The 13647-nt window shown below is 39.7% G+C and overlaps 1 protein-coding gene across 3 annotated transcripts in view; it reads left to right on the top strand.

Annotated features, from left to right (window-relative positions):
• Positions 1–13647, top strand: part of NTRK2 (neurotrophic receptor tyrosine kinase 2) — a 371375-nt gene that overhangs the window by 252255 nt on the left and 105473 nt on the right. For all 3 annotated transcript variants that reach the window (XM_077148538.1, XM_077148537.1, XM_077148540.1), the window contains one exon: positions 8601–8731. In XM_077148538.1, the coding sequence (XP_077004653.1) occupies positions 8601–8731 (131 nt within the window). The remainder of the gene's footprint in view (positions 1–8600; positions 8732–13647) is intronic.

Below are 13647 nucleotides of genomic sequence, written 5' to 3'. Positions count from 1 at the left end.
GGAAGCCCTTTAATGTCCTTTAATGCCCACTGATGTGGTTTCTGAACTTTCCACACCAAAGCAAAACACTTCTGCCACAATGGGAACGTTCATTTACCATTTAGCTTTAGCAATGAACATTGGTAAAAGCCAATTAACTTGAACAGGTCAATTAGGAAGCCTTAACAGCTACCATTTTAAATTGTTGAAGGAAAGAAAGTTTCTGTGAGGAGGGGACAGGATGAAGGATCCCAAATGATAAAAATGGATACCAATATATATATGATCTTCAAATTGAGGCTTATACAACACAGCATGGGAGACAGTTAAGCAGGGAGAATATGGGGGATGTTTTCCAGCCTCAGGAGCAGGAAGATGCTATGGCTTAGATACTCAGGTCTGAAGGATAGGCAGATAAGACTGTCTGGCTCACCTGCCAGGATTTTGTAGAATCACTCTGCATAATTATTCTTGAAAATACAAACATTGCTAGGGCTGACTGACAAGTATTGTTCCAGCAGGGAGGGCTGTCAGGGCAAATCAATCCAATTTTACCACATGCCAGTGTGTAGAACAGATATAATTTTGGCTGTTAGGGGATGTCAAAGCGAAGGATGTACTGTATGTGTATTTTGAAGTCTGGTGTTCCATTTAGTCTAACAGTTTGAAAGATTTCTGGGGATTTTCCCCCCTGGCTGTTTTCTACAAGAAGTTTGGGAAATTAACTTCAAATAAGCTGAGCAGTTTTATCTGATACAGCATTCAGGTTAAAGTAAAGCCCTATTCCCTGCTGTCCCCCGTAGCAAATCTGTTATCATTCTGCATGGAGTATGAAAGGGCCATTTGCACCCAATGGATTTTGCATGGGGACATACAAATAGGTCCTGGTGCTCTCCTAGAAATGTAAAGTCACTCTGCACGAGCCTACCTTGCCCATTGCAGTGCCCAAAGTAGGGCTTAGCCTGGAGCTTAGGATGGCTTATACTTAATGGGCACCCTAGACTTCCTTGAAAGTCCACTTCTACCTTCAATTGTCCAATCTTGCGATGAATATCAAGGTGGAGTACCTTAGAGGCAGCTCACCCAAACCTCTCCTTTCTGTTTCATAAGTTTTCTGCATCTCCAGCTCTCCACTGTACAATCAGGGCAGGAATCTTTCCCATTAGCATCTTCTCTTGCTCTCCTATTTCTCACCCTCTACAATGCCCCTTAATTCACAAACACATTACCCCTTTCCTTCTTCAAAATCCCCAACCCCAAGTTCCCATCCTCTAAAATCTCCTTTCTATCTCCAGCCTGGTGTGTCTACCCTACCCCCACCCAAGTTCTCTGCTTAACCACCCTCGAGTGCAGGCCACGTTCACCACCTCCACCTCCTCACTTCCCACTCACTTCTCTAACCGGTCAGTCTGGCCTCTACCTCCTGAGGGTCATCTGCGGCTGTCTCTCCTACTTCTCTGATTTGTCCATTTAGGTTTGTTTCTATGGTTTCCTTTTTTTTTGTCTTTCCCTAAAACAAAGACACTCCTTGAGGATTGGTCCTTGGCAACATTCATTATCCCCTTTGGGATCATGGATTTGGCTCCAACTTCCCTGGCAGTAGACAGCACCTCAAAGGAGAGCCAGCCACATGGAGCTCTGTGCCTTCAACGGACAAAGGGCCGGAAAGAAGAGGTGGACAGATAACGGGATGCACCTTGAGCTTAGCTCTGGGCTCTGGGGATAGCATCTGCAGCTGTGCCCTCACTGGCTTCCCTGCCTCCGGTCTTCCCATTCACCTCATACCTGCCCACTGAATACTTTTTCTACTAATTTGTCCTTATCCTTTCTCTCTCATGCTAACAAACCATGACTAAGTCCACAGGATTTATGTAATAAAGTCAAGAACTCACAGAATGTGGAATGTTTGTGCTGGAACAGACCCAGGATTTCACTGGGCCCAAACTCCGTCATTTAAAGATAAAGAAATGGAGGCAAAGAACGTGAAGTTACTTGTTCAAAAGTCCATATTGATTAGTACTAGTCTTGTCTAAGTTACTTAGTGACAGGTTCAAGCTCTAACCTCATCCTCATTTTATAGTATATGCCTCCTGCTTCTCTGCAGGAAAACCCGAACTGTATCACTTTTTCTAAATGCACTCTGGACATTTCCTCTTCATCATCTTTGCTCTTGATATAACCTCCACCTAAAAGGCCTTCTTTCCCACTGATCTTTTCTTTTTCCTTTTTAATACTTTTATTGAGAAATCTTCACACACATACAGTCCATACAGGGTGTACAGTCAACGGCTCACAATATCATCACATAGTTGTGTATCTATACCAGGATCATTTTTAGAACATTTGCATCACTCCAGAAAAAGAAAGAAAAAGAAAAAAGAAAAAAACTCATACATCCCATACCCATAACCTCCCTCTTATTGACCACTAATATTTCCATCTACCCAAATTATTTTATCCTTTGTCCTTCACGATCCCACAGTCACATTGTAAAAGTTACATCTTTTTACAATTGTCTTCAAGAATCAAGGCTGCTGGAACACAACTCAACAGTTTCAGGTACTTCCCTCTAGCCGCTTCAGTACACCATAAACTAAAAAAGGATATCTATATTTTGTCTCATTTTTCTCTTCCTCCTTTTGGTTGAGAAGGCTTTCTCAATCCCTTGATGCCGTTTCCCACTGATCCCATCTCTTGTTCATCTATTATTACCTGTTCATGTTATAATCTTTGATTGCCTAATATGTTCTAGGCCCAGCAGTGGGTGTGGGAAATTACTCTATCCCAAAAGCATTCCTGAGTATTTATTTCATACCATTATTATGATAAGAGTTGTGACCTCTCTGTATAGTGTTTTGGCTGAACATGGCTTTTATGCCATATGTTCATCTTTCACTGAGCTCTGCCATGAGAAATATTCTTAGAAAACTATTTACTCAGGGAATATTTTGAGGACATTGATCATTATGTCACTCAATAACCATATATAAAATTCCACCTGAAATATTCCTTTGAAAACGAAGTACCATGAAGAACCTTACTTCCCCTAAAGAATTGCTGTACTTTCACTTACAGAGAGTACAAATTTGAAAATTATTGTGTTTCCCTTTAACATTTACCACTAGGAAGCACTGAGTCAAATTTTAACTTAATTTTAATAATCATATGGGACTGTAGAATCTGTATATTTGCCGTTTTACTTAACACCTAGCTTTAGCTTTCTATGCATTTTCCCTAATTTTGAGTTCTTACTTATGTTTTTGTTTCCCTTGTACATTCCTGTAGAGTCCCCCCAAATCTTGTATGAATGAGGGGCACATGTAAATAAGTGGCATGACAGATGTATGCATAAATGTTTTTCTGCCAATTCAGATTAGGGGCTTCCTTGAGGACAAAGATTATTTTATTTCTCTTTATTTCTAGGCCTTGAAAAATATCCAGACTATCCTTCGTTCTCAAGAAAGGATTTTTGAACTTAATGGATCCAAGAAGATCCATAATTCCTTAAATAGGCAAAGTTGGTCTCTTACATTTTCTCCTTTACTTTGACTTTTTATCAAGAGCCAAGCAAAACTAGTGTTGTAGTAGAAAGAATTCAAACTCTGCCCATTACAGACTGTACAACCTTGAATGAGTTATTTAGCCTATCTGATCCTCTTATTTTTTCCTTAATATGCAAATGGAGATAAGAATACCCTAGAGAATTGCTGTGAAGATGAATGACCCTTGTAAATTTCTTAACCTGGTTTCTGGCCCATAATTGCAATCAGCACATGTGAAGCCCTTTTTATACTCCCTATTTCCACATTTCATTAGAATTAGTGCTTGGAAAAGGATAAAAAAGTGAATTGATCTGGGACCATGAGGAAGTCAATTAATTGCGGTGTCATTTGAAAAATAAATGTGACTATTGACCTCATTCACAGGGATATGAAAATTAATTGATGGTAATGTACATTGGGATTTTTTTTCCGAAAAGTGCTTAAGAATGGCTCATAAGTAGTTACATATTCTATTTCATCATTATTATTTATGTATACTTGGCCTATTCTTGTTCTGGTGTGTTTTATGCCTGTGGTCTTAATTGCATTTATTTTCGATTTAGTACCAAGTTGTGTCTTAATTAAAAGTGGAGATGAAATTTGAAAACATAGTTCCTGTCTTTCGTGCAAATTTATTTTTACCAGGCCGATGATTTTACACTATACTTCAGTATTCTGCCCATGAAATATACATTAAGATATTTAGTAAATCATTTTTGATGATTGTATTTAAAATCAAGATCGAGTGTTTTTCATAGTATTTAATCTTATCCTGCTTTTCACCCTCATATTTAAGGGTTTTTGGGAGTTTTTCCTAATTAATTTCTTCATTATGAGATGTTTGGCCCATTGCAGAGGATCAATGTGAATGTTGCAAGTATTTTTGGCAGAGATTTTTTTTTTTTAACATGGGCAGGCACCAGGAATCGAACCCAGGTCTCTGGCATGGCAGGTGAGGATTCTGCCACTAAGCCACCATTGCACCGCCCAGCAGAGAAGATATTAACTACACAAAATACCTGCTTTTCACATTAATTCCAGGGAACCCACTGCCTTCAGTCTAAATTGGAGCCTTGTGTTACAGAGTCCAAGGGGCAGGTCACTGTTCTGAGAGGCAGGCACTGGTGTCCTAGCTCTTTACATTCCAGCCATGTGGCACTGGGCACTTCGCTTCTGGGAGCCTCATTCACTTATCTGCAAGCAGAATGGAAAGGGCTCACGTGATCTTTACATTCTCTTCTCTTCACTACATTGAGGTGGATTTGCTATGGCAGGTCCTATACCTAAGTCTGCACAGAAATAGAGTACTTAAGGAGTTCCTACAGAACACTGTCTTCTAGAGTATATTAATTTTTTACCTTCCTGCTCAAAACTTTCAAACATCTTGCCTTTTAACTGCCGATCACTTTGTACTTGGCATGTGTTGGATACTCAATAAATGTTTCAGTTTAAGGTTCATGTGCTGAGAGGATTTGTGCACTGTGCCAAGGGCTTCTATGAAACCCCATAAATGAAGAAATGGAAAGGACACATTTCCTATTTCAGAGCTTAAATGGGCAGAGATTTATGTATATATGTATTTTAGATTTAGTGGTAATGGATACAGACATGAATTAATACTTTATCAATAATCTGTGTGTATATATAGAATATTTTCTTCTGGGAGTTAGCTATACCAGGAATTTCACTTACACTATCTGAAGCTTGCAAACATCCCTGTAAACTGCTGATGCCACTTTGTGACAAAATGCATTTTCCAGTGGCCGTATTGTACCGCTAATATGAAAATGGAAATCTGCTAATTTCTGGTCTACCTGAAGCAGAAGTGGAAGGACATCAAACATTCACTCTGGAAAAACCCATTAATGACAAAGACATCTAAACAGTTCTCAGTCAATCACAGACTGAGTACTATTTCTGGTCATTCGTTTCTCCCTGATTCTGTAGACTGGATTTAATTGCACAATAATGTAACCACATGCTTTCTTTTGACTATATCGTAGGATACAGAATATTCCATTTGGTTTGGTGGTGTGCTTTCTAAAACTCTTATGATGCTTCCTTTTCTTTATGCAGGGTGAATTATAAAGAAGAAATTTCTATAACACTTTTATTTTTTTTTAAAATCTGCTATAAGTTTCCCTTCAAATCTAGGAAACCATATATGGTGGAGTTTGGACTCTTTTTTTCTTACAATTATTATTGTAGATTATAAGGTGATTTCACTCAAGTCCCCAAAATTAAGAGCAGAGAATTAACACATTTTTTTTAAACAAATATCTATATGGCACCAACCTATGTAAAGGCACTGTGAGGTCAGAAATACAAAAGATGCATAATAAGTTCTTACCCAGGCCCCTGAGTAGCTTACAATCTAAAAAAAAGAGAATTTCATTCTGTTTAGAGGGAATTTATTGGCAAAAGTCACCACCACCCATATAGTCTATTATACCCCAAACCACAATAAAGCAAATAGATTCAAACTCATTTTGTAAAGAAAAGATGCTTTTAACGCTTTGGAGGTCAACAAGGGAAACTGGTCTAATAATTTTTAAGATGATGAAATTATGACTTTATCCATAGATTTAAAAACTTATTTCCTACCAAATTTTCCTCCTGCTTGGAATAGAAAAAAATAATGCAAATCAAATAAAAAAAATTTAGGTACTTGTCTTGATTTTGTTAGTGTATGAAGTAATTCAAGTGACAGTTTCATTCCCAGTGAACATACAACAACCAGGGAGTTCAATATTCGATTGAAATACGGCTGCTAATTCTCTGCAAGAATTGCGTTTGCGTCTTTGTATGAGCACTCTACCTAATGAGCCCAGTTCTCTTGTCTGAAATTCAAGCATTGCTTCTGCAGCATGAGAAATTATATCTGTTCTTATGTTCATTAATATTGTTGCCCATAAAAAAGAACTTTTGATTTTTATGGCTCTGAGTTCCCAGAGGCTCACAGAGGCATTTGCAGTTCCAAACCACATGAATTTTCAGGAAAAAAAAAAATCCCATTAACGGAAGACCTTAATTACCCCGTGCATTTTATATAAAGTTGTATCTGAAAAGAAACCGTATAGCTATCCATCAACATAAAAGGGACAGATAAATGGTGGTATAGCCCTTCCACAGAACATTATAGAGCAGTAATAGTGAGGGAATTATTACTGCACACGCACAACGTGACTCAATCTTAAGGACATCGTTGACTGAAGGAAGCTAGGTATGAAAGAACACATAGAGAATGATGCCATTTGCATAGGTCCAAAACCAAGCAGACCTCAGAATCTCTTGTTTAAGGATAACTCATTGGTAATTAACTTATAAAGAAAATGATTAACACAGAATTCAGAATAGTGGATAACCTTGGAAGGTGAGTAGGCAATCAGAGAAAGAGCACGGGGGAGATGTGACTTCTAAGGACTTGATAAAATTGTGTTGCTTAGATGAGATGGTAGATTCATGAGAATTAATTTTCTAATTACTGTTTGAAACTGTATATATATATATATATATATATATATATAGTATTTTCTTTTATTTTTCTAATGCAGTTCACGATAAAAAAACTCTTAGAGTGGTTATTAAGTTAAATCTTTGATAAAGGTTTAAACCACAGTACTAAATCCCTGCTATGTGCTTAGCACTGAGGAGGGTAGCATGGGATACAGGCTTGCTCTTAGCTCAGGTGGCTTACGGACACACTAAATGATTGGGGAATAAGTCAGAATACAACCAAACACGAGTCATGATACAAATTCAGAGAAGGAGGCAGTTAAAGTGGTCAAAGGGGTCCAGAAAAGTCCTCTGAGGGATTGAGAATTTGAACTGGGCTTTGAAAGGTGAACTGGGAAATGAGTTTTACCTTGTACTCTAGTTCTTTTATACATCATGTCTCATCATATTTAACACAATTTGTGATTAAGAAGAGACTTTGTTATGTCAAAGCAAAAACAGGGACTCCAGATTCAGACAGAGCCCTTTAAATGCCCGCAGGCAGTTTCCCCATTATATAAAATGCAGAGAGTAATGCTTCACAGGGTTGTGAGAATGAAATGAGAGAACCTGGTGGGCTATGTGTCCAAACTCTAGAGAGTCTTAGAATCTATTTCTGATTCTACCATTAGGGAACCGAGGAGTTGAGAAAGGGAAGGTGGCTAAGATCTGGTAGAATCTCTGTGCAAGGGGATTCAACATTTGATAGGCTGTGTAGAGAGGTACAGTTTGCACTGCAGTTTTGTCCTCTCCACAGCCTCCTTTTGGGCTTTTCTTCTACTGACTCTGTTCTTGTATGTATTCCCTCTCTCTGTTTTCCATTTGCAACTGATGGGCTTCACGTGATCCTTGTCTGCCTTTTGCTTCCTACACCAGGACGGCATAGGGATAGGTAACTTGAGCTAGCTTTGCTCTAGGCCTAGGGAGAGATGCTTTCTCTTCTCCAGATTCATATGTTCTTGTATCTTCTTGGCTTTGGGGAGCCAAGACTAGGGCATGCTCTTAGAAAAGAGCTAACAAAACCAGCCTTTAGAACAATCTAGACTTTCTGATCTCATGAAAGAAGTCACTAAGGCTTAAGTATGGCTTAACCCAGCTCACCAGGTGGCTACAACTGAGGTGAGGCCAAAGCCTTAATCATCGATGAACAGATTTGCATTTCCCCTTTGCATCTTCTGAGCCCATCTCCCTCAGGAGTCTCAACAAAGTAGCTCAACAAAGGGATTCCTGGTTATCTGACTCTTTCCATCAAACCCATGACTAACAAATAGAAGCAAAGCATCCAGCCTGTATAAGAAACCTGCCTTTAATATTAATTCCCTCCTCATTTTTCCCCTTTCGTAGTCTTTAAAACTCATTAATGATATTTTGCAGCCGTGTGTTGGGTCTCTGCTTCAGTTCTATTGAACGCAATAATTGTGCTGTGTAGGGTAAGTCAAAGCCACCTCTTTCCAGCCATTTCAGGCAGACTGTGAGGATAGACTTTGAGCGCCTCTTCTTGGGTTGCAGAGGAGAGAATCTTGGGTCTGCATGCCCACGTCCACATGCTTCAATTCCAATTTCCATTCTGTCTTTGTTTTACAGTTGTTCAGCACATCAAGCGACATAACATTGTTCTGAAAAGGGAGCTAGGTGAAGGAGCCTTTGGAAAAGTTTTCCTAGCTGAATGCTATAACCTCTGTCCTGAGCAGGACAAGATCTTGGTGGCAGTGAAGGTAAGAGAACACTCCAGAACGTCTCATTATCCGTGGTCACACCAATGCATGGATGTTTCATTTATTTATTTTTTAGTGGCCAATTCAGGAGTGGATTATGTCTGCTATGATGGATGTGTTCAGAACCCTTTAACTAAATGGACAGTTCAAGGATGGCTGGGGCACGTCCAACTGTCAGAGGTTCTGGTCAGGGGCGAATTTCCAGCCAGTCTGCAGGCTGTGAGGGGCTCCGAGTTACTCTCCCACATCACTGCTGACTAAATTCTGGATGGAAGTCGGCTGGGTCAAAGAGAATTCAACCCATTAAGTTTCACAGACTCAACCTGGTCTCAGATTGCTCAGTGCTCGAGCCAGGCTTAGTTGGAGCTCACCTGATGTTCCAGGTTCTGGAATTGAGGCCTGTTGTACTTCACTTACCCTCTAAGCCTCTGCTCTACTGAGTTCTCCAATTATACCTTACCTTTTCCCTCTCAAGTGTCTCGAAGGCCCCAGAGTTTTACACAGCACAGGTGCAACTTCAAGGCAAAGGCTGTGGCAGATTTGGGCTGGAAGGCCTCTCTTGTGTATTCATTCCATTATCCTTGGGAGCCAAGATGCTCATACTGAAATAAAGTCTGAAAGTCCTTTATCATATGAACTCAAAACGGAGACCTAGTCTTCATTAAGACAAACACATTTGAAAGGGACGAAATTTCCACTGAGCTCTCAAAAGAACAAAAATCAGCAAAAAATAGCACAAACAGTTTCAATAGCTCTTTTACAAAGCATTGTCAAAATTAAAAGGAATGCTTAACAAAGAATTGAATAATATATGTAAAACGCTTACAAGAGGTGTGCATGTTTAGAATGAATTGAGTGTAAAATGAATGTGGGTGGACACAGAGATCCTGAAAATCTAATAAAATATAACTTCTTGGCCTAGTATACAGTGATTACAGATTTGAGTTTTGTTGTGTTTCTGCAAATCACAGAACATTTATATAAATGGCATTTATTTGTAGTTAATACCAGGATAACTTTTCTTCCTTTTTAAAAAATCAAGTCTACATTATATTGTGGTTGTATGAGCACTAAAATGCCTCAGTGTATACATAATGGGTAACTGAAGAGGGAAATAAAATTATTCTTGAACTTACCCTTCTGGCAGACAAAATACAGTTTTCTGTTAAAGCTCATCCAAATAGAAAAACTGCATTTTCTTTCCTTGTCATTAAAAGTAACTAACCTGGGTGGCATAGATCCTCCTAGATTCTCAGTGTGGGCTTATGAAAGATGAATAAAGGGCAGGCTTTCTGGGAATGACAAATGCAATATCCACCAAATAAACGTAATCTCACCAAGTGAGACAAATGGAAGAGAGAGAGTGAAGCAGGGTAGAAAAGAGAGGAGAGGAGTCGTATATAAAGCTGAGAGGTCAAGTGGAGTAGAAGGTGTCACATGAAGAATCCTACAAGGACCCTGGGGATGTTTAATTCCTGCTGTTACTATTGCTTCCTCTTTTCTTTCTTTTATTTAAAAGATTTTTTTTTTAGCACAAAATGTTCAGAACATTTGGCAGTTACATCGGGAGTCTTTGCTTTCTTCATCATCTTTTTTTTTTCTTTTGGATAAATGGAACCAAAAGGTGCCTCTATTTTTGTAGATTCTTAGACTGATAAAGTTCTAGGGCTGGAAGAATCTTAGGGTACATCAGCCCTAGCCTAGAAAAGGAGACCAAAGACCATGGATTCCTAGTCTGAGCCCACATTTCTCACTGCTACTTGGAGGCCACCAGGAAGCTAAGTTAGACCTTCAGATCTGAGTTCATTTCATGTGTTCCAAGGTGGGTAGCCTGGAATGCAAAAACATCCAGGAGGCTAGGGAACTCTAAACAATCGAGGAGTAGCTGAGAAACCTCAGCCATTTGTAAAGATGGATCCACAAAGTTTTATAGAAGAGACAACCTTTCATCCTCTAACCATTCCTTGTTCTATGCTAACTTTCTGTACTTCTTGTGTGTTCTTAAGGAAAGGATATCACATAGCTAAATCTAGGATACCCACAAGCCATACATCACATTTCCTTCCTAACATGTGTGCTAAAACAGGGCTTTGGGGTTTGTGCTCATACTCTGAAGGGTTAGTCTGCCGTTGGCAATGTTTAGCCACTGAAACTTGGCTGGCCTTAAGAGAGAACATGCTGTTCAGTTGTCTTAGCCATGGCGTGCTTCCATGTGGTCATATCTCCCATAACTGTTGTTGGTGAGACTCCTCTCTAGTTTAAATCGCAGTCATGCAACTAATCCCACCGCTGAATCAGACCCAGGAACTATCCCTCAGACACCTCCTGACAATGCCAAATAAATGCTTGTCAATTAATGACCTATGATGGGGGTTTGCTCTTTAATCAACACTGCTAAGAAAAAAAAAAGATTTGACCTTTGTTCAGGAGACCCTTAACCCGGGTCCCTTGTTGAAATTCAATAGAAAATATTATCTCAACTAGCGAGGGCAAAATGCTGCAGCTTGAAAGTTCATGTGACTTCGTGATCACAAACACACAAAACCGCATTTTGATGACCTTGAATGTGAATTGTTTAAAACCAAAGGTTTTGTTTTTTGTTAGGATGATTGCAAACTTCAGAGAAGATGCTGATTGTAATTTCCAAGGACCAGAGGGTAGCCTTCCGCAACTTCTGGGTTGAACTGGATCAGAATAACACACAGCCTTTTTTCACTCCACTGCCACCCGCCAGCCTGGCGTGCTCATTTACAGGGCTATTGGTCCATTGAAAGTATCCTCAGAGGCTATCTGAATGGACCTGGGGGGTGGGGGTGGGCAGAATATCTGGTGAAGCCCTGACCAAAATAAAAGATCCTTTAGGAATGAAACAAACTGAGTGTGGCTTCCTGGATTGCACAGCCGCACCTCTGTGGAATAGCTGCCAGGGTTGCTTCTCTTCCATGGGCGGCACCCAGGGATGTTTGACAGCCTGTCTGCTCGTTGCCTAGCAACCTCTGCAGCATAGATTATGCATGCTAAGAGATAGTAGCTATTGTCCCTTTCCCTTTTCTAGAAGGAGCTGACTCTGGTTTGAAACCCAAGGCTTTAAGTTCAGATTGACAGTTGTCAGTTTGCTGTAAATTCAGATGCCATTTCCCCCCAAGTGTTTTATGAGCTTGAGGGATTTACAGGAATCAGTTTAAGACAGTGAAAATCCTCAGGCAGGCATGTGCAGAGCGCTCAGACACATGGAGGCTGAGTGCACCTCTCCCATTAGAGTATCTGCTTGTTTTGATCCAGGTGGACTGCCCTTTTCTTGGTATTTTTGGATAACCTTTATTTTATACCAAAGTGGATTTGTCAACCATTTCTCCCTTTACAAAGTATTACAACTGAAGCACGCACAGAGAGTAAGAGAAGCAGAGAAACCAGTCTTTGATCAAGCCGAGTTACTTCACCTTTAAGTATCTCAATTGCCAAGGAAACGCTTCATCACAGTTTCCCTGCATTAGCCATGGAGTGGATGCATTAGCTATTTTTGGTTCCATCCAAGCTGCATTTCAATAGTGACAATTCCTACTACATTTTCTTGTACTATGAACGCAGGACGAGTTGGGTTGTTTTTAAATATAGCCACAAGCATGCTTTGTAGGATCCATGGCCTCTCTTCCCTCTCCCACTAAGCCAGGTGTATTTCTAGAAACATAAAATGTTGAATACAAGGGAGACTTAGAAATCCTTTTTATAACCCAAGCCTCATGTTTTATAGATGAGAAAACCGAGACCCAGTGAGGTCGAGACACTTCCTCGAGGTGTGAGTTAAAGCGAGTCAGGATTGCTGCCCACGGGGACCTGAGGAAATAAGAAACTGAAATTTGAGTTCAACCAGGCACCTCCCTCTGGATCCAGCTTAGGATTTTTGCTTTCTGTGTTTCTGAATTCTTTCTTGTCCACAGAGAAGATAATGAGATTTTCTTCATCAAGAGTTTTGAAAATTGTAACTGATTAACCCTCTGGCACATTACCATGATGCAGCGCAAAGTGGCTTCCAACCCATTGTTGCTGTTACTGAATTTTCAGTGGTCTCAGTCCAGCCTCTTTGTCCAGGCAGCTTCCGATCATCCGTCAGCTCTCAGTTCAAGTTGACTCACTTCAGTGAGACTTTCCCCACGTCCCTGCCCCATCTAGGTCAGATCTCTCTAGCATATGCTATTAAGGCATATGTATTTTCCTTTGTAGCACTTGTCATGGTTTTTCATTTTAGATATATTTGTGGAGTATTTAATGAATGATATTAATGTCCTTATCCTTTATTAGAATAGAGCAGCATATTCTCAAAGGTGGGAACTATGAATTTTTAGCACAGTGCCTAATGTTGGAGCATGCGGTAAATGCTTACTGAATGAATGAAGGGGTGGATGAATGGATGGATGAACGGATAGATGGATGGATGGACCATAATAGCCTTTTGATAAAGCCTAGGGTTGTCAATTGGCATTCCTAGGTAAGGAAACGACTTGCAGAGCTATTGATAATCACAGAATTTTAGAGCTGAAAAGAACTCTAAAGATAATATAGAATTATGTAATCAAATGAGAAATCACTTTAAAAATACCAAAGAACTATACAGATACATAGAGCTGTTACTGATAGTCTCTAGCTCAACTCCCACATTTTGCAGTGAGAAAACAGGAAGCCAAAGAAGATAAATGACCCAGGTAATGTCATTTAGTTTGAATGAGGTATTTAATGTCAGGTCTAGGACTAAAACTCAGGTCTCTTCAAACAGACTCATTCTGCATCGTATTTTCATTTACTGAATTTTACATATGCCTAAGGAAACCAAAATGAGGAAATTCAACACAACAGTCGCTTATCAGGTAATGCAGAGGAGCTTGTTAATCATGCTCAGTTGTATGCGAAGATGAGAAATA

Source organism: Tamandua tetradactyla, chromosome 2 (assembly GCF_023851605.1).
Source record: "Tamandua tetradactyla isolate mTamTet1 chromosome 2, mTamTet1.pri, whole genome shotgun sequence".
Lineage (NCBI taxonomy): Eukaryota > Metazoa > Chordata > Mammalia > Pilosa > Myrmecophagidae > Tamandua > Tamandua tetradactyla.
This window is presented reverse-complemented; position numbering and strand designations above follow the sequence as displayed.